Source organism: Muscardinus avellanarius (assembly GCF_963383645.1).
Source record: "Muscardinus avellanarius genome assembly, chromosome: 18".
Taxonomy (NCBI): Eukaryota; Metazoa; Chordata; class Mammalia; order Rodentia; family Gliridae; genus Muscardinus; species Muscardinus avellanarius.
In genome coordinates, this window is record NC_137804.1 from 3,137,066 (window position 1) to 3,155,008 (window position 17,943).

The 17,943-nt window shown below is 49.0% G+C and overlaps 1 protein-coding gene across 1 annotated transcript in view; it reads left to right on the forward strand.

The window, feature by feature from the left end:
• The window catches only part of ITGA9 (integrin subunit alpha 9), a gene marked incomplete at both ends in the record, with an annotated part of 279,709 nt that overhangs the window by 47,623 nt on the left and 214,143 nt on the right, over positions 1 to 17,943 (forward strand). The window contains 5 exons of the mRNA XM_080715880.1: positions 1,859 to 1,927; positions 4,838 to 4,975; positions 7,539 to 7,644; positions 9,895 to 9,989; positions 16,090 to 16,180. Of these exons, the coding sequence (XP_080572006.1) occupies positions 1,859 to 1,927; positions 4,838 to 4,975; positions 7,539 to 7,644; positions 9,895 to 9,989; positions 16,090 to 16,180 (499 nt within the window). The remainder of the gene's footprint in view (positions 1 to 1,858; positions 1,928 to 4,837; positions 4,976 to 7,538; positions 7,645 to 9,894; positions 9,990 to 16,089; positions 16,181 to 17,943) is intronic.

Here is a 17,943-nt window from a genome sequence, read left to right on the forward strand (position 1 = left end):
GGGACCTGAATTATGGAGAACTATGTTTATTGGGTTTTTAGCTTTAGGGTACAGGAACCCTAGATTAGGGAAGTCCACATGGGCACCAATCTGCATTTTTGTCTGGTGGGAAAGACTGAACAGTGGTGTGCACTTTGGACCCATAGCCCTAGGGGTGAACCTCTGATAGAGTCTGGCTATATGCCCTGTGTTTCTGAGAAATAAGACCTAGATTCTGAAGAGGCCCAGATGGGCCAAGACCCCAGTTAACAGCCATCAGCCAGGGCGTCAGGAAGATCAGGGAGCTGAAAATCTCTGGCTGACCAGTCGTGACCGAGGCGTGGTCAATGAAGATCATTTCCATGGGCTTTTCCGGGTGGGGTCAAGAGCCAGAGATACTATTTTATGGTGTTTACCTCCCTCCCGCTAAAGCTGATGCTAAGGAGAGAGGTGCTTTGAAAATGAAACCAGTTGAACGCGGGCCCTGACTCTGCGGGTAGAAATCCCGGGGATGAACTCTGATGACCTCAGGAAGGAGTTGGGTCCTTTGAATCACATGAGTTCCTCTCTGTGGGGGAAGGAGGAGCAGTAAGAGCTGTCCCGCCTCGGTGGCATCTTCTGGGAGGAACTGTCTGCCCCTGGGCTTTTCTGTCAACCTGGAGGAAATGCTCTCCACCCGGTTCTCAGAAGCACGATGTTTCTGCGTTGATCACGGCGGGTTTGTTGATCAACAAAAGTTGATTCAGTTGTACCGTTTCTCTTTCATGGGATTGTGATGACTGTGTTGCCCCCCTCGCAGGTCTTAAGGTGGTCTTGGTATTTACTTATTTGTCGTACTGGGAATTGAACCCGGGGGCATTCTACCTCTGAGCTACAGAATCTCATTTGGTTGATGAGAGTCTCACTGCTTGCTGAATCTGTCCTTGAACATATGATCCTCTGTCTCAGCCTCTCAAGTGTTGGGGTTATAGATGTGTAGCACCACGCCCCGCTGATCTTGGTATTTATAACTGATGGATCCAGGCAGATGGAGCCCCGGGTCTAGTTAACAAGAAAAGGACATCAGAAGCTTCTCTGGGCAGCACAAACTGGAGCAGTTGACAGAGCTGTTGACTGTTTCGCACTCACAAGGACTGAGGTTCATACAGACGTGACCTCTGTGGACCCCAGAATAAGCCCCTGGCCCTCAGGGCTGGGCAGTATTGATTTGTGGTGTCAGGGCATCAGAGCCTTTCACCAATACGGTAGTTTCTTGTCCCAGGGGAGACCCCCCTGCCCCGGATCTCATGAGATAATGTTTCCATACAATATCAATTGAAAAAAATTCATAGCCAAATACTTTCAGAAAGTTAAATATTCAGTGACACTCATCATTGAAATGCCCATGCTCAAGGCTCTGGAAAAATCCCACAGTAAAGGAATTTATTTCATATTTAACTTTGCATTTCCCAAACTAAACTCATATTTACCCAAGCAGATCCCGTGGCCTTAATATTCCATACAACTATTTTGGAGAAGAACTTAAGTCTAAAATACTCTCCTCTCTCTCTCCCTTCTGTCATAATATCTTCTAACGCTCTGTCTAATGGGATTGAAGGAACTATTTTAAGGAAGAATATCCTTTTGCTGAGGTTGAATTATTTGCTAGTGATTTGGATGCCCCTGGGGTCCCAACATGCACGCTGTCTCAGGAGCAGCGGAGGTGACATTTCTGGGTCAGTTCTGAAGGGAGCTTTGTGGCAGGGCTGGTGAGAACAGAGCTGAGCTGACTTCTTCATCTGCCAGCCAAAGCACACCTGTCACAGGACTCCAGGAAGACGCTCATCGATGCCTTCGGTGGCTGCTTTCCTCCTAACTAGATTTTTTCCCCATTCCTTAGGTGTATATTTTCAGAGCTGACCGAAGATCAGGCACCTTGATTAAGATGTTTCAGGCATCAGGTAAAAAGGTGAGGTACTTGTTGTAAGTGGCTTTTTGTGTGTTTGTGTGAGGAACGAGACCGTGCGGGATTGGGCTCCTTTTAGAACACTGGTCTCAGGCCCTGCCTGTGTGTGCCTGGTGCTGATGTGAGGGCTCCGTCTGGACCTTGGCGCCTTTCTCCTCTCAGCCAGGGGTGTCACCTGCAGGCTTCATGGGATTCCAGGAACTTCACGGAGCAAGATGAGTTTGTACATGGCCCAGTTATAGCACAGTGTTTTCTTTCTTTTTTTTTTTTTTTTTTTGGTGGTGGTACTGGGGTTCCTGGAAGCCCTTATACGTCTGGGCTACACTCCCAGACCTATTTTTATAATTTTATTTGGAAACAGGGTCTCTTAAGCCAGTGAGGCTGGCTCCGAACCAGCGTGATCCTCCTGTCTCCACCTCCCAAGCGCGGGGATTACAAGCGTGCGCCACCACGCCCGGCTGCACAGTGTTTTCAAAGGTTATCACTGTCCAGACCCTGCCATCCAAATGCCGTGGGCTCGCTCTGCCTTTCTCTGGCTCTCACCTGTGCCCCCCGCCCCCCGTCTCTCCTACCTACACACCTGCATCTCCAGAGCTCTGTAGTTGAATTTGTGTAGCAAGCCTGTTTAGAGATACATGACTACTTTTATTTTATTTATTTAGTTATTTTTGCGGGTCTGGGGATGGAACCCAGGGGCATTCTACCTCAGAGCTACACCTCCAGCCCTGTTTTCTATCCTTTATTTTGAAACAGGGTCTCACTGAGTTGCAAAGGGCCTCACTAAGTAGTAGCTGAGGCTGTCCGCGAACCGCCATCCTCCTGTCTCAGCCTCCCAAATGCTGGGATTACAGGTGTGAGCCACCATGTCCGGTGGTTCTGGTCTTTTTTGATTGACATGTTACTAATAACACATATCAGAAGTCATCGATAAGTGTGAACCTCGGATGTTAACACAGACACACAGGGCTGGGGGGCTCATGTGGGGGGACACTCACCCCAAAGCCGGTTGTGGTTACCACGTGGAGGTTTTATGGAGTTTACAGAGTGTGTGAAGTGTTTGCATTTCAAAGCCTAGATAGGGAACAGCACCTCCATGAGGGTGCCAAGTTCGCCAGCCCAGTGGGTTGAAGCAAACAGCTTCCTGGGGTTCAGCCACAAAGAGCAGCCGGTGGCTTCAACTCGGGGACCCCGCCCTCGACTTTTACAGCTCAGACAGGGAGATTGACAGGGAGATTGACAGGGGCCACTGAATTGGCGATGGCAGCTGGGTTTCTGTCCCCGCATCCTCTGTGACTCCCAGCTTCCCCAGAGCATGGGGAGTTTGCTTTGGCTTGGGACCTGGGAACGGCTTCTGAGTGGCTGCTGGTCCGGTGCCGGGTGGGCTGCAGGAAGGAGATTGAGGTGCCCCCCAGCAAGCTCCCCTGCATCAGCTGCCAGCAAGCGCCAGCAGCAAGAGACAACATTGGCTCAGTTCAATAGCGCCAGAGCTCTTCTATTTGAAAACATTGATTTGAAAAGGATGCACTATTTATTTTTTCCAAAACAGAGGTTGCGAACTGGCAGGCTCTACAAAGGATACAGCCTAAAAAAGGTTTTTTTTTGGGGGGGGGAGGGTTTGGCCTTTATAAAAGTATTCATTTATCATTTTTAATATGAATAAGTTGTCAGCATTAAAAAAATAGGCACTTCAAATAACATTTTGGAGTGTGGGCTGTTCTGGGAAGGGGGCAGCGAGGCCTGCTTGGGTGGCCAAGCTTGCTCAAGGTGGCTGCAGCTGGGTCGGAGTCGCTCCCTTGGTTGGACCCATGGGCTCCACTTTGCCGCAGTCTACACCACTCCCTATTGTTACACAGACACTGGAGACAAGCCTCTTTTGCCACCTGTAAGTCACACAGTCATTTTTTCTTATATTTCTTGTATCATCTGCTTGATATTTGAGCTTGACACCCTGGGCTTAAAATAATAGGTACTGGGTTGCGCAGCCAGCGTAAACGGGCTCTGTTCCCTCATCGCAGTCCCAGGAGTTATACCTGCTCTTACCACTCCTGCGCCTTCCTTCCTGCCCAGTCTTTCTCTGTTCCCGGGGCTGGAGGACGAGAACCTATTCCCCTATGGAGCGCTTCTTTTCCTGCCTGCCTCGCACTGTGGGATTTCACTTTGCTATCTGTGTGGCTTTGGCAAGTGCCCGATGTGTACACCACTTTTATCTTGGGTGTGACCTGTGTTGACAACCTCAGTTTTGCCTTTTTATATATAATTTTTTGTGGCACTGGGGACTGAACCCAGGGGCATTCTACCTCTGAACCACAGCGCCAGCCCTATTTTATGCTTGATTTTGAAACAGAGTCTGAGTTGTGGAGGGTCTCACAAGTTGCTGAGTCTGGCTGTGAACCCATGATCCTCTTGTGTCAGCCTCCCAAGTACTGGGCTTACAGGCATGCAACACCATTCCTGGCTCTCAGCTTGCATTTTTCAGGGGTAAACTGTTGACCTTCCCCTCCATTGATTGGAAAGCCCAAGGGAGCTGGCATCTCCCCGTTTGCCCAGGCGTTCTGTTTTGTTTTGCTTTTTGCAGTACTGGGGATGGAACCCGGGGGCATTCTACCTCTAAGCTATACCCCTGGCCCTATTTTTTATTCTTTACTTTGAAATAGGGTCTCAGTGGATTGCAAAGGGCCTCACTGAGTAGCTGCGGCTGTCCTTGTACCACGATCCTCCTGTCTTGGCCTCCTGAATGCTGGGATCACAAGCATGCGCCACCATGCCTGGCTGCCCAGGCATTCTGGCGGGTGGGCAGCGTGGCCAGCAGCGGCTCTGAGGGGCTGGGAGCGAAGGTTTCTGAGGCCGGGGCGGGGCAGGGCCTCCGAGCGCGGGCAGACACTGACTGCTTTGTTATCATGGACTTGGTTGCAGATGGGCTCTTACTTCGGCTCCTCCCTATGCGCAGTTGACCTGAACAGCGACGGCCTCTCCGACCTGCTTGTGGGGGCCCCCATGTTTTCTGAGATCAGGGATGAGGGGCAGGTCACCGTCTACATCAACAGAGGAAATGTGAGTAGAGGACTCGGCAATGTTAAGGCTGGGGTGAGAAGAGGCGCTTGTCCAGCCAGTAGGGACTGTGCACCCTCTGGGCCTGGACTGGGCCCCGATCCCAGAGGAGGGGAAGGACTGAATTCCTGCCTTGACGAAGCGTGGTGGTCTATTCACAGACAGTTCTGTGCTATGTACGAATGCAAACGTGAGGTCAGAAAGAATCCTAATGACTATTTTTTGCTTGCCATCTGTGTACCTGGAACAGTCTTTCCTGCTACCGGTGGGTGAGTGTCTCTAATGCAGTACACTCAGTATCAAGGGTCCCGATTTTTTGGCAGTACTGAGGATTAAACCCAGGGGTGTTCTAGCACTGAGCTATACCCTCAGATCTTTTTTTTTTTTTTTTTGTGGTACTGGGGTTCCTGGAAGCCCGTCTATCTCCGGGCTACACTCCCAGACCTATTTTATTTTTGGAAACAGGGTCTCCTAAACCAGTGCGGCTGGCTTCGAACCTGCGCGATCCTCCTGTCTCTGCCTCCCAAGCGCGGGGATTACAAGCGTGCGCCACCACGCCCGGCATTACCCTCAGATCTTTTTATAGTTTATTTTCAAAACAGAGTTTTGCTAAGTCACTGGGGCCTAAGTTTCTGAGGTTGTCCTTGAACCTGGATTCTCCTGTCTCAGCCTCCCAAGTACTGGGATTACAGGTGTGTGCACCACCATGCCTGGTCAAGGGTCCCCATTTTTTTTTTTGCAGTACTGGGGATGGAAGCCAGGAGCTTTCTACCTCCAAACTACACCCAGGCCCTATTTTTATTCTTTATTTTGAAACAGGATCTCACTAAATTGCGAAGGGCATTACTAAGTAGTAGCCGAGGCTGGCTGTGAACTGCGTTCCTCCTTTTGCAGCCTCCCAATTGCTGGGATTACAAGTGTGCGCCACCACACCCGGCTTCCCATGTTGTTTTAATATGAAAACTTGGAGGCCTTCTGTGTCTGTGGGCTTTGCATCCTTGGGTTTGACCAATCGTGGGTTAAAAGTATATGTACAAACTGGGCATGGTGGTGCATGCTTGTAAACTCCGTACTTGAGAGGCCGAGGCAGGAGGATCACAGGTTTGCAGCCAGCCTCAGCAACTTATGCCCTCTGTAACTTAGTGAGACCCCGTTTCAAAAATAAAAGAATAAAATGGGGCTGGGGCTATAGCTCAGAGGTAGAATGCTTTTGAGTTTCATCCCCTGTAAAACACACACACACACACACACACACACACACACACACACACACGATATAAATACTGTCTATATTAAGCATGCAGTTTTTTCTTGTCATCATTCCCTAAATGCTACAGTATGATAACTATTTGCATAACATTTGCATTTCATTAGCTATCAGAACTCATCTAGAGATGATTTAACATATACAGAAGGGTGTACATACGTTACATGCAAATTCCACACCCTGTTCTACAAGGAACTTGAAGTGGCCACAGATTTTATAATCTAGAGGGGTCCTGGCACCAACTCCTCGTAGATACCGAGAGGCGATTCCGTTTGCGTTTGGGGTGGGATTCCTCTCGACATCAGCACATCTTTATTGTTTGCGCTTTGCCACTTGTGTTTATAGCGTTAGGACACTGTCGGTGACGGAAGCCAGACCCTCCTGGGATTGCTCGTGGGTTATGGTTGTTCCAAATGCCTTTCCCCAGGGAAGGCTCGGCCCCTCTGAGGCCTTACAACATCACGTTTAATTCCAACACTTTGGCATGCACATGCCAATAATTTGGGGAGAACATGGTATTCATAGATAGCACAGGCTGACCCCTCTCCCTGTTATTAGTTGTTAAGAATTTCAAACCTGAATTTCACATATGATAGTAATAGTGCATCATGTACCCTGTCACACTGCACAAATACTACGTGTCTGGATTTTGGGGACCATGCTCCCCATCAAGATGACTAATACATGCACCCTGCAAAACAGCTTTCTGAGCTTGCACTGAAAGGCACTAGAGAAAACGAGAGGAAAAAAAACAGTGATCCTGGGAGTGTTAGAGTGTAAGGAAGCAGAGGGGAGCCAGGCGCGGTGGCGCACGCTTGTCATCCCAGCATTTGGGAGGCTGAGACAGGAGGATCGTGGTTTGCGGACAGCCTCAGCTACTTAGTGAAGCCCTCTGCAACTCAGTGAGACCCTGTTTCAAAGTAAAAAATAAAAAATTGGGCAGGGGGTATAGCTTGGAGGTTAAATGCTTCTGGGTTCCATCCCCAGAGCTGGGGAAAAAAAAAAAAAAAAAAAAAAGCAGAGGAGCAGGCAGCTTGCCTGCTGGGAGAAGCAAGACAGGGGACCGTGCAGGTGCTGGCCAGTCTGATACTCCTCCTGCCTCGAAATCACAGCCTAGGCCAGCAGAGACCTTCCTCCCGCACAGGTGAGGGGTCCGTGCTGCCCCAGCAGAGACATTTGGGACACTGTGATTCTGCACAGGTGTTTCCTGCTGAAGGGTGCACTCCAGAAGGGCTGCCTTTGGAGCTGCTTTTTAAAACATTCTTCCTTTGTTCTTTTTTTTCCTATCCTATTTCCCAGGGAGCCATGGAGGAGCAGCTGGCCCTGGCCGGGGACAGTGCCTACAACGCACACTTCGGGGAGAGTATTGCCAGCCTGGGCGACCTCGATGACGACGGGTTCCCGGGTGAGTGCGACGGCCCCGGGGTCAGAGTGGCAGCCCGCCCTCTAACTACGGCCATCTTTTTTTTTTTTTTTTTTTTCACTACTGAGGATGGAAACCAGGGACATTCTACCTCCGAGCTACACCCCCAGCCCTATTTTTTAGTCTTTATTTTGAAACAGGGTCTCATTGAGTTGCAAAGGGTCCCACTAAGTAGCTGAGGCTGTCTGCGAACCGCAATCCTCCTGTCTCAGCCTCCCGAATGCTGGGATGACAAGCGTGCACCACCACCACGCTTGTTTGACCATCTTGGGCGACTCACTGCTGGGTCTCCCGGCCCACCCAGAGGCCTGGCACGGCGCCACAGGGAGAGAGAATGATGGGTAGAGAGAATGATGGCTAGAAACTCCTCCGCGTGGACCCAGGGCCACGCTGAGCCACTGGAGTTGGGATTTCTTCATCTATGCAGCCCTATTCGCTGTGTTTGCAGCAGGAGGCCGGTCCCTCGGGGGTTCCTTCTGTGACTCCATTTCCTCTGGCTCTCGGATGGTCCACCGTGTTCTGGCCATGTTGTTGGGGACATAAATGAGAATAGAATTAAACATTTCCCCCCGATGATGGCGGAGTTTGTGCTGAGCGTGTGGGATGGGTGGGGATGTGAGCCCCTGGGAGCCTGGTTCTGTTTCTACGCCGATGTCCTCGGCAGCCTCCTGGCTTCCCAGTCCAGTCTCTGTAAACCTGTTTTCCTTGCGTGGGTACAGTGCACAGACATCGGGACTTGGGGGAGCACATCACAGGGCTGGGGCGCAGCTGTGGTCCTTTGATGCCTGCCGCTGGCCACAGGGGTCTTCTCTCCGAGGCAAGGGGCTCCACCTCCAGGGCATGGGACGCACGCCCCTGCCCCTTGACCTCACTTGTGCAAACCCACGGCACTTCGTAGCAGGGAAGGAAGTAAGGAGGACCTAGGATTTGTCCTAGGGACTGTCAGATTTTAAGAGTAATGTGATCCCGCGTGGGCCCGCGAAGTGACCGCATTCTACACATCACTCTCGAGGAGAGTCCACTTGGTCAGTTATGCGCTGACCTTTCCTCTGGTGGTCCTCGCTCTGGCAGATAGATCAGGGCAGGTACTTTATACCGTATTGTATGTATGTATGTGTGTGGGGAGGGGGTATTGGGGATTGAACTCAGGGCATTCTCCCTCGAGCTATCTCTGGCCTTTTTTTTTGTGTGTGTGGGTCTGGGGATGAAACCCAGGGGCATTCTACATCTGAGCTACATCCCCAGCCCTATCTTTTATTCTTTATTTTGAAAGAGGGTCTTTCTGAGTTAGAAAGAACCTCAACTAAGTAGCTGAGGCTGGCCACGAACCCAGATCCTCTTGTCTCGGCCTCCCAAATGCTGGGATTACAAGCGTGCGCCACCACGCCTGGCTCCTATATCTTTTTTATTTATTTATTTATTTATTTTTGTGGTACTGGGGTTCCTGGAAGCCCTTCTACCTCTGGGCTACACTCCCAGACCTATTTTATATTTATTTTGTTTGGAAACAGGGTCTCTCTGAAGCCAGCACGGCTGGCTTCGAACCTGCACGATCCTCCTGTCTCCACCTCCCAAGCGCGGGGATTACAAGCGTGCGCCACCACGCCTGGCTTATCTTACTTATTTTTTTGCGGTACTGGGGATGGAAACCAAGGGCATTCTATCTCCAGGCTACATCTCAGCCCTATTTTTTATTCTTTATTTTGAAACAGGGTCTCATCGAATTGCAAAGGGCCTCACGAAGTAGTAGCTGAGGCTGGCTGAGAACCGCGACCCACCTGTCTCAGCCTCCCAAATGCTGGGATCACAAATGTGCGCCACCACGCCCGGCCTTTTTATTTTTTATTTTGAAACAGGGTCTCACTAAGTTGCTGAGACTGGCCGTGAACCTGCGATCCTCCTGTCTCAGCCTCCCAAGTACTGGGATTACAAGCGTGCGCCACCACGCCCGGCTTGTATTTTTTTTTTTTTTTTTTGTTAAATTGAACACTACAGTCCATTTTCTAATGAGGATGAGGTAGAGACTTTTCTGGAACTAAGCTCGCTCTGTTTCTGTAACTTTCTGCTTTTTAATTTTCTGCTAAGAGACTTTAAGCCTAATTTAATGATGGAATAATTAACAGCCATGAGGTTTCTGGGTGAGGAGACACAACACGGTTGCTGGAAGGAGGGGGCACACCTATTATTCCACATTATGGCTCTTCTAACTCCTAGCTGTTTTTCTCTCCTCAGATGTGGCTGTTGGCGCACCCAAGGAGGACGACTTCGCAGGAGCAGTCTATATCTATCACGGCGACCCCAGTGGGATAGTCCCCCAGTACTCAATGGTAATTGGCATGACATCTGTTCGTTCATACATTCATTCAACCAATGCCCACGGGGTTTCCCTGTGCACTGTGTCTTGAGGGTACGGATGAAATCAACATTTGTCTTGCGTTCGGGCTTCTTACCCTCTAGTGACAGAAACAGACTCGATGATATTGATTATATTTTTTATTGATTCATTATAATTCTACATAAGAGTGGGATTTGTTGTTGCATATTTATACATGCATGTGACATCATTGGATCAATTTTATTTACGAGTTACTTCCTTTTGGTATTGCTTATTCAGCACAAATATATATTTATATTATCCTAAGCTTGCTCATATTAAGAGGTATATTTTGCCTACAAAAAATACTGCCCAAATTTTTATCGAGAGAACTATTTATTTGAGGAAAGAGAAGAATCAATATTTCTCTTTCTCTTTCTCTCTCTCTCTCTCTCTCTCTCTCTCTCTCTCTCTCTCTCTCCCCTATCTTTTTTCTCTCTCATATTGGTACTGGAGATTGAACCCAGGGGCATTCTACCTCCAAGCTATACTCCCAGCCCTTTTTATTTATTATTTTGAAACAGTATTGCTAAGTTGCTAAGGGCTAAGCTGCTGAGCCTGCCTTCGATCTGCAACCCTCCTGTTTTAGCCTCACAAGCCCTGGATTATAGGCTGTGCCAACATGCCTGCTTGAAGCTCTCTCTTTTGGAAGCCTCCTCTCTCAACCATTGGTGTGCTAAGCCAAAGGAGAACGCTTTAAAAATAACCCAGAGAGACCGTGGTGCAGAGGAGGGACTGAGCGTTATCATGGGTCGCTGTCACAATTGCCATTAAAGCGGGATCTACCCCAAGCGCCAGCCTCACGCACCCCATGCTTGGGAAGCAGAAGCGGCCGGCTCTTTTCTGCCACATCAGCATGGTCAATCTTGCTGATGGCATCAGCCTGGCCCCTGGGGGAAAAGGAAGTCACGCTCTTGACAGCAGGGTCAGGATGTCTGTGGGTGTGAGGAGCGGCGCTGGTTCACGTCCTCTTCCCAGGGGGTCTGTGGCAGAAAGGATGGCACGTACGGGGAGACACTTCCAATCAGCAAATACCTACTGAACACTTCTGTGCTAAGTGCTTCCTACTTGTGCTTGAACACAGATAGATGTTCATGCTTAAAGAGACAGTGTGTGCAGGGGCCACAGCTTACACCTTTCATGCTTGTTCTTCTGCCGATGTGAGTTAGGGTTGCGCGTTGGTGGCTGGCTGAGCTCCCGCGTCCTCTGTTGTCCTCTGGCTCCGCCGGTGGGAGACAGGTGCTGGGACAGGAGGGACCAGCTGTGGAGGGTCCGCTCCACCCTCTATGCGCCTGAATCTCCCATCAGCCAGGAAAGGCCTGTGTGCCTATTAACCCTTATTTCTCTATGAAGGGACTGCAACCCAGGGAGACAATTTAACTTACCCGAGTTAGTAAGCAGCATTTACGGCCGTTCAGACTTTGTCAGTTTGACTCCTAAAACTTGGGTCATGACCTCCACTTGGAAAAAGGCTGGCTCAAGGAAACTCAGTAGGAGAATTTACAAGTGTGGAAACTTATTTTGACATGAGGCGTCTACCCACAAGAACCATCTTCTTTTCATTAGAAATAAGTAACAGTGGGCTGGGCATGGGGTGTACAACTGTAATCCCAGTACTTGGGAGGGTGAGGCAGGAGGATTTCAGGTTTGAGGCCGGCGTCAGCAACTTGGAGAGATTCACAGAAACCTAGCACAATCCTGTTTCAAAACAAAAAAGTAGCTATGCATGGGTGGCTCACGCTTGTAATCCCAGCATTTGGGAGGCCGAGACAGGAGGATCATGGTTTGCGGACAGCCTCAGATTCTTAGCGAGGCCCTCTGCAACTCAGTGAGACCATGTTTCAAAATAAAGAACAAGCCGGGTGTGGTGGCACATGCTTGTAATCCCCATGCTTGGGAGGTGGAGACAGGAGGATGACACAGGTTCGAAAGTCACCCGTGCTGGCTTAAGAGACCTTGTTTCCAAATAAAAAGTATAAAATAGGTCTGGGAGTGTAGCCCGGAGGTAGAAGGGCTTCCAGGACCCCCAGTACCACCAATAAAATGAAAGATAGAACAAAAAATAGGACTGGGGGTGTAAATCTCAGGTAGAATGCCCCTGGGTTCTATCCCCAGTACCTAAAAAAAAAAAAAAAAAAAAGGTAAAAAGGGCTGGGAGTGTAGGTTGGATGTAGAAAACCCCTGGGTTCAATTCCTAGTAACATACAAGCTGCACACCCAGTTCTATTTTTTATTTTTTATTTTGAAACAGGGTCCCATTGAGTTGCAAAGGGCCTCACTAAGTAGTAGCTGAGGCTGTCTGCGAACCACGATCCTCCTGTCTCAGCCTCCCAAATACTTGGATTACAAGAGTGCGCCATCACGCCCGGCTGAAGTGTAATAAACTCTTAGGGACGTGGTGGCTCAGGGCACAGTGCGGAGGTCACATCTGTGTCCCGAGAGCTACTTTGGGCTGGGTCAGAGATGCTGTTCCTAGGGTGACAAGCTGAAAGACGCCCAAGGAGCCCCATAGTGAGGCAGGGGTCAGGGGCATTCCCCACGCCTCCTCCTGCAAGCTTCTCCCTGGACCTGGGAAACTGGCAGCGCAGGTGGCCACCTGGGAGAGACCCGCTTCCCCCACCAGCGCAGGCCGCGTTTTGTTTGGTTGCTGGGTGGAATCGCCGCAGAGCTGCGGCACATGCTGTGGTTAGCAGAAGCTCCTCTCACAGGAAGCTGCATCCGCAGCTTGACCGGCTGCCTTGATCAGCACATGCTGGCTCCTTGGCTCCCCACAAAGAGAAGTGGTTTGGGATTCTAAAACACACACACACACACACACGCACACACGCATGGACACATGCATGTGTATGCGCACACACATTTGAAAGAGAGAGAAAGAGGAAGAAACTTTTCCAAGTTGCTAATATGTATACGATAAGGTCATTGATTAAAAATAGGATAAAGAAGGTGGGCGTGGTGATGCAGGCTTGTAATTACAGCACTTGGGAGGCTGAGACAGGAGGATCGCGGTTCGAAGCCAGCCTCAGCTACTTAGTGAGGACCCCTGCAACTCAGTGAGACCCTGTTTCAAAATAAAGAAGAAAAAATAGGGCCGGGGTGTAGCTTGGAAGTAGAATGCCCCTGGGTTCCATCTCCAGTACTGCAAAAATATATAAAAAATAAGATAAAATAGGTTAAAGAGCCAGGCGTAGTGGCACATGCCTATAATCCTAATACTTGGGAGACTGAGACAGGAGAGTCACAGGTTCCCCACCTCAGAAACTTAGGCCTTGCTTTAAAAAAAAAAATTGGCTAGCCAGGTGTGGTGGCGCACGCTTGTAATCCCCATGCTTGGGAGACAGAGACAGGAATCACATAGGTTCGAAGCCATCCTCGCTGGCTTAAGAGACTCTGTTTCCAAATAAAATATAAAAAATAGGTCTGGGAATGTAGCCTGGAGATAGAAGGGTTCCATCCCCAGTACCACCAAAAAAAAAAAAAAAAAGGCTAGAGGTATACGGTATACCTTAGAGGTAGAATGCCCCTGGGTTCAGTCCCCAATATTAAAAAAAGAAAAGGAGCCAGGCGTGGTGGCACACGCTTGTAATCCCCACGCTTGGGAGGTGGAGACGGGAGGATCGCACAGGTTCGAAGCCAGCCGCGCTGGTTTAGGAGACCCTGTTTTCAAAAAATAAAATTAAAAAAATAGGTCTGGGAGTGTAGCCCAGGAGGTAGAAGGGCTTCCAGGAATAAAAAAATAAAAAACAAATAAAAAATTTAAAAAAAGGAAATAGAAGTCCTTTAATGACAGATTCTTCAGGGCCCAGGTCCTGGGCAGAGCAGGCATTGTATAAAGGAACCAGAGGGAGAAATCAGAAAGGAATCTGGGCTAAGGATGCAGGATCGGTTTTCTCTGGCCTGTTGGTATTATTTCTGCCGGATCCACTGTGAGATCAGGGGCCACACTCCTCCCCTGTTACTCTTCAACTCATTCCTCTTTCTTGGTTTTGCCGTGAAGAGTGTTGATTTTAAGATCCGTGTGCTGCTCTCTCAATTTGAGAGCCCTCTGGGCACGCCGCGGCCCCTGTGATCTTCTTTCTGCCGTCACGGACGCTGCCTATAAACCTGGTCAAGTGAAGGTTTTCCAGGGTTCCTGGTTTCCATTTGGGGTTATTAGCACCGCGCAGACTTATCTTTCTGGCTTTACGGCTTAATGGCCTGCAGATGTCTGCGGATAACTTCAGCCCGCATGGCCACCACCAGATGGACCACCCCTCCACTCTCCCCCGGTCCTGGCCACAGCATACTTCAGAAATGCAAACCCTGGGCAGGGCGCCGCTCACTCAAGTCCAGGCCTCCAAGCTGCTTCGAAGCACTGCTTTTAAAGAAGTATACCAGCTGGGTGTGGTGGCTTATAATCCCAGTACCGAGGAGGCTGAGACAGGAGGATCGCAGGTTCACCGCAAACCTCGACTACTTAGTGAGGCCCTCTGCAACTTAGCGAGCTGCTGTCTCAAAGAATAAAAATAGAGCTGGGGGAGGCAAGCCGTCCCCCATTTCCATCTCTAGGACCTCTGGAAGCTCCTCCTGCCCACACTTGGACCTTCTCAGCGGGATGAGTCAGTGAGGGAAGGCCTGGGAGAGAAAGGCACAGGGAGCCTATAAACTCAGCTCTGCCGTGGCTTTTGCTCCAAGACACCAAGACAAAGCCTCATCTCATCCACAGTGAGGGGTCGGGGGTGGCCTCCCAAGGAGACCGTGGGTAAAGATGTGGACAAGCCGTTCAGATACCAGAAGGCAGGGCTTCTGTGATGGAGGGGGATTGGGAACGTTGACGTGCAGCTTTGCTCTGACGAGGGCCGGTTGTACGACAGGTGATCTTGAGCCAGTGCTGACTGTGTGAGCACATGGTGAACTCAGACATGAGTGGAAAGTAAGCAGGGGTGCTGACGTGTCCTGGAGGGAGGGTGATGCTGTGAGCTTTGATTGGTGGAGGACAGCAGCTTGAGCTGATTTGTGTGTGTGTATGTGTGTGTGGTACTAGGGATGGAGCCTAGGGGCACTCTACCTCCAAGCTATATCCCAGCCTTATTTTTTATTCTTTATTTTGAAACAGGGTCTCACTGAGTTGCAGAGGACCTCACTAAATAGCTGAGGCTGCCCTTGAACTGTGATCCTCCTGTCTCAGCCTTCCAAATGCTGGGATTACAAGCATGCGCCAGCTTCAGCGGATTTTTTAAAAGAAAATTCTCCTACAGTTTGTAGACGGTTCAGGACCATGCAGTTGCAGAATTCCTAAGCAAAACCATTGAGTCTTGTCTGTGAAGCTTGGGAGCCTGTAGACCTCCTGGTTGACTGGCAGGAGGGGCACTTTCTACTCGGCCATCTTTCTGGCTGGACATGTTAATGACTCGTCTATCTAGGGGAAGACTTTACTGTGGGAATCTTACGGAGGAGTGTTAAACATTGAGTACCTGTTTGGTAGAGAGAGGAGATTAATACAGAGAATTTCAGCCAGCTACACCTATATCAGAGAAACAACCCCAGGGCCTGTTAGAAATGGAAATAAAATCTCATCCCTTTTGAGCTTCAGTATGGCAAAACATCACAGTAGTCTAAGTGAATTTTTTGGTTAGCATCAAACTTAGCAAAAAAAAAAAAATTGGGGGGGGGGGTACTGGGGTTCCTGGAAGCCTTTCCACCTCCGGGCTACACTCCCAGACCTATTTTTATATATTTTTTATTTGGAAACAGGGTCTCTTATGCCAGCGCGGCTGGCTTCGAACCTGCTCGATCCTTCTGTCTCAGCCTCCCAAGAGTGGGGATTACAAGCGTGCGCCACCATGCCCAGCTTAGCAAAAATTTTTAAATGGTGCCATTTGGCTAAGGCAAATGTTGAAGGGGTGTGTGCTCTTCAACAGTCTCCCAAGGACATCCCCTCCCCTCCCCCCAAAATATTAGGGCTGTAGTATTTTCCTTTCAACAACATAAGACCAGGTGTCCCAGGGAAGCTGGGTTCTTATTTGTGACTCCTGTCCCTTCCGGTGACTCAATTTCCCTATTATCTGTTTCAGAAACTGTCTGGGCGGCAGATAAACCCAGTCCTGCGGATGTTTGGGCAGTCCATATCCGGCGGCATTGATATGGATGGGAATGGCTATCCTGGTGAGCTGTTTTGCTTTAAACGCATGGGAGATAAAGATAGACGCATGAAATACAATAATGCCCAGTCTGATTAGCAGTCGCTACGTCCATGTAGGATTAGGATAGTTAACACAGTAGAATGGGGTGTTTTGTCTGTTGTTTGATTTTAGGGTAAAAATAGTGAAGTTTGTCTGTCTGTTTGTTTATTTACTTATTTACTTATTTTTGAGGTCCAGGGGATTGAACCCAGTGACGTTCTACCTCAGAGCTACACCCCCAGCCCTTTTTGATTTTTTTAAATTTTGAAACGGGTCCTCACAAGGTTGCGGAGAATCTCCATGTTGCTGAGGCTGGCCTCCAACCTGTAACCCTACTTCCTGTCTCAGTCTCCCAAGTACTGGGATCACAGGCATGCATTACCATGCTTAGATTAAATTTAGTTTTAAAATATCGACTCTGGGGGATTTAAGTACTAGGAAAGTGGATTTTTAGTAATTTTGTGGCAGTAATTCTGATGAAGGAAAAAAAAAGCACTGTCTACATTTAAAACAGTATAAAGTAAAATTTATTTTTTTTTTTTGTAGTACTGGAGAACCCAGAGGCATTCTACCTCTCAGTAACACCCCTAGCCCTATTTTATTCTTTTATTTTGAAACAAGGTCTCATTAAGTTGCTAGTTTCTCCCTAATTGCTGAGGCCGGCCTCGAGCCTGCCATCCTCCTAGTCCCAAGTACTGGGATTATAAGCGTGCACCACCAAACCCAGCGTAAAACACTCAACTTATTTATTACAAAAAATATTTAGCTATAGTCAGAGTCATTTCACTCTTGAGAAGGAAAAGGAGCTCAAGGAGCTCCCTCCCACCACATACACACACACACACACACACACACACGCACGCACGCACGCACGCACGCACACACACACGCACGCATGCACGCATGCACACACACATACATGCACACACGCATGCACGCACACATGCACACACACACCTGGTCTCCAGGGGTAATTAAAGCATTGTAGTGGTTGAAGGTAAGTGAATAAAAATGTACAATTTAATACCTCAAGCAATAGCTGCTTTAGGCCAAATTGGGTGCTGGGATGGTGGTTCTTGGCATGTTTGAAGATGGAGTAGGTCAGTCCAGGAAGCAAAGATAGGAATGCGACAAACTCCAAGATGGTCGTGAAGTTCAGAACAAATTTCCCAGAATACATGGTCATCTTGCTTTTAAGAAAAATACTTCTTTTTTACTTAAAATCCATGACAATGGCCGGGCGTGGTCCCATGCTTGGGAGGCGGAGACAGGAGGATCGCACAGGTTCGAAGCTAGCCTTGCTGGCTTAAGAGACCCTGTTTCCAAATAAAAATATTTTAAAAAATTGGTCTGGGAGTGTAGCCCGGAGATAGAAGATAGAAGGGTTTCCAGGAACCTCAGTACCACTAAAAAAAAAAAAAAAAAGGCTGGGCGTGGTGGCGCACGCTTGTAATCCCCGCGCTTGGGAGGCGGAGACAGGAGGATCACACAGGTTAGAAGCCAGCTGCACGCTGGCTTAGGAGACCCTGTTCCCAAATAAAAATGTAAAAATAGGTCTGGGAGTGTAGCCCGGAGGTAGAAGGGCTTCCAGGAACCCAGTACCACACACACACAAAAAAAAAACCATGACCATGAATACTATCCTGTATGAAGACACCCGGGTTTTATTTTTGCCCTAGGATGCTGGTCATCCTTGAGAATTACAGAGCCAGGAGGGATGGGGACGAGTGGGGACCAGTGTGGAAG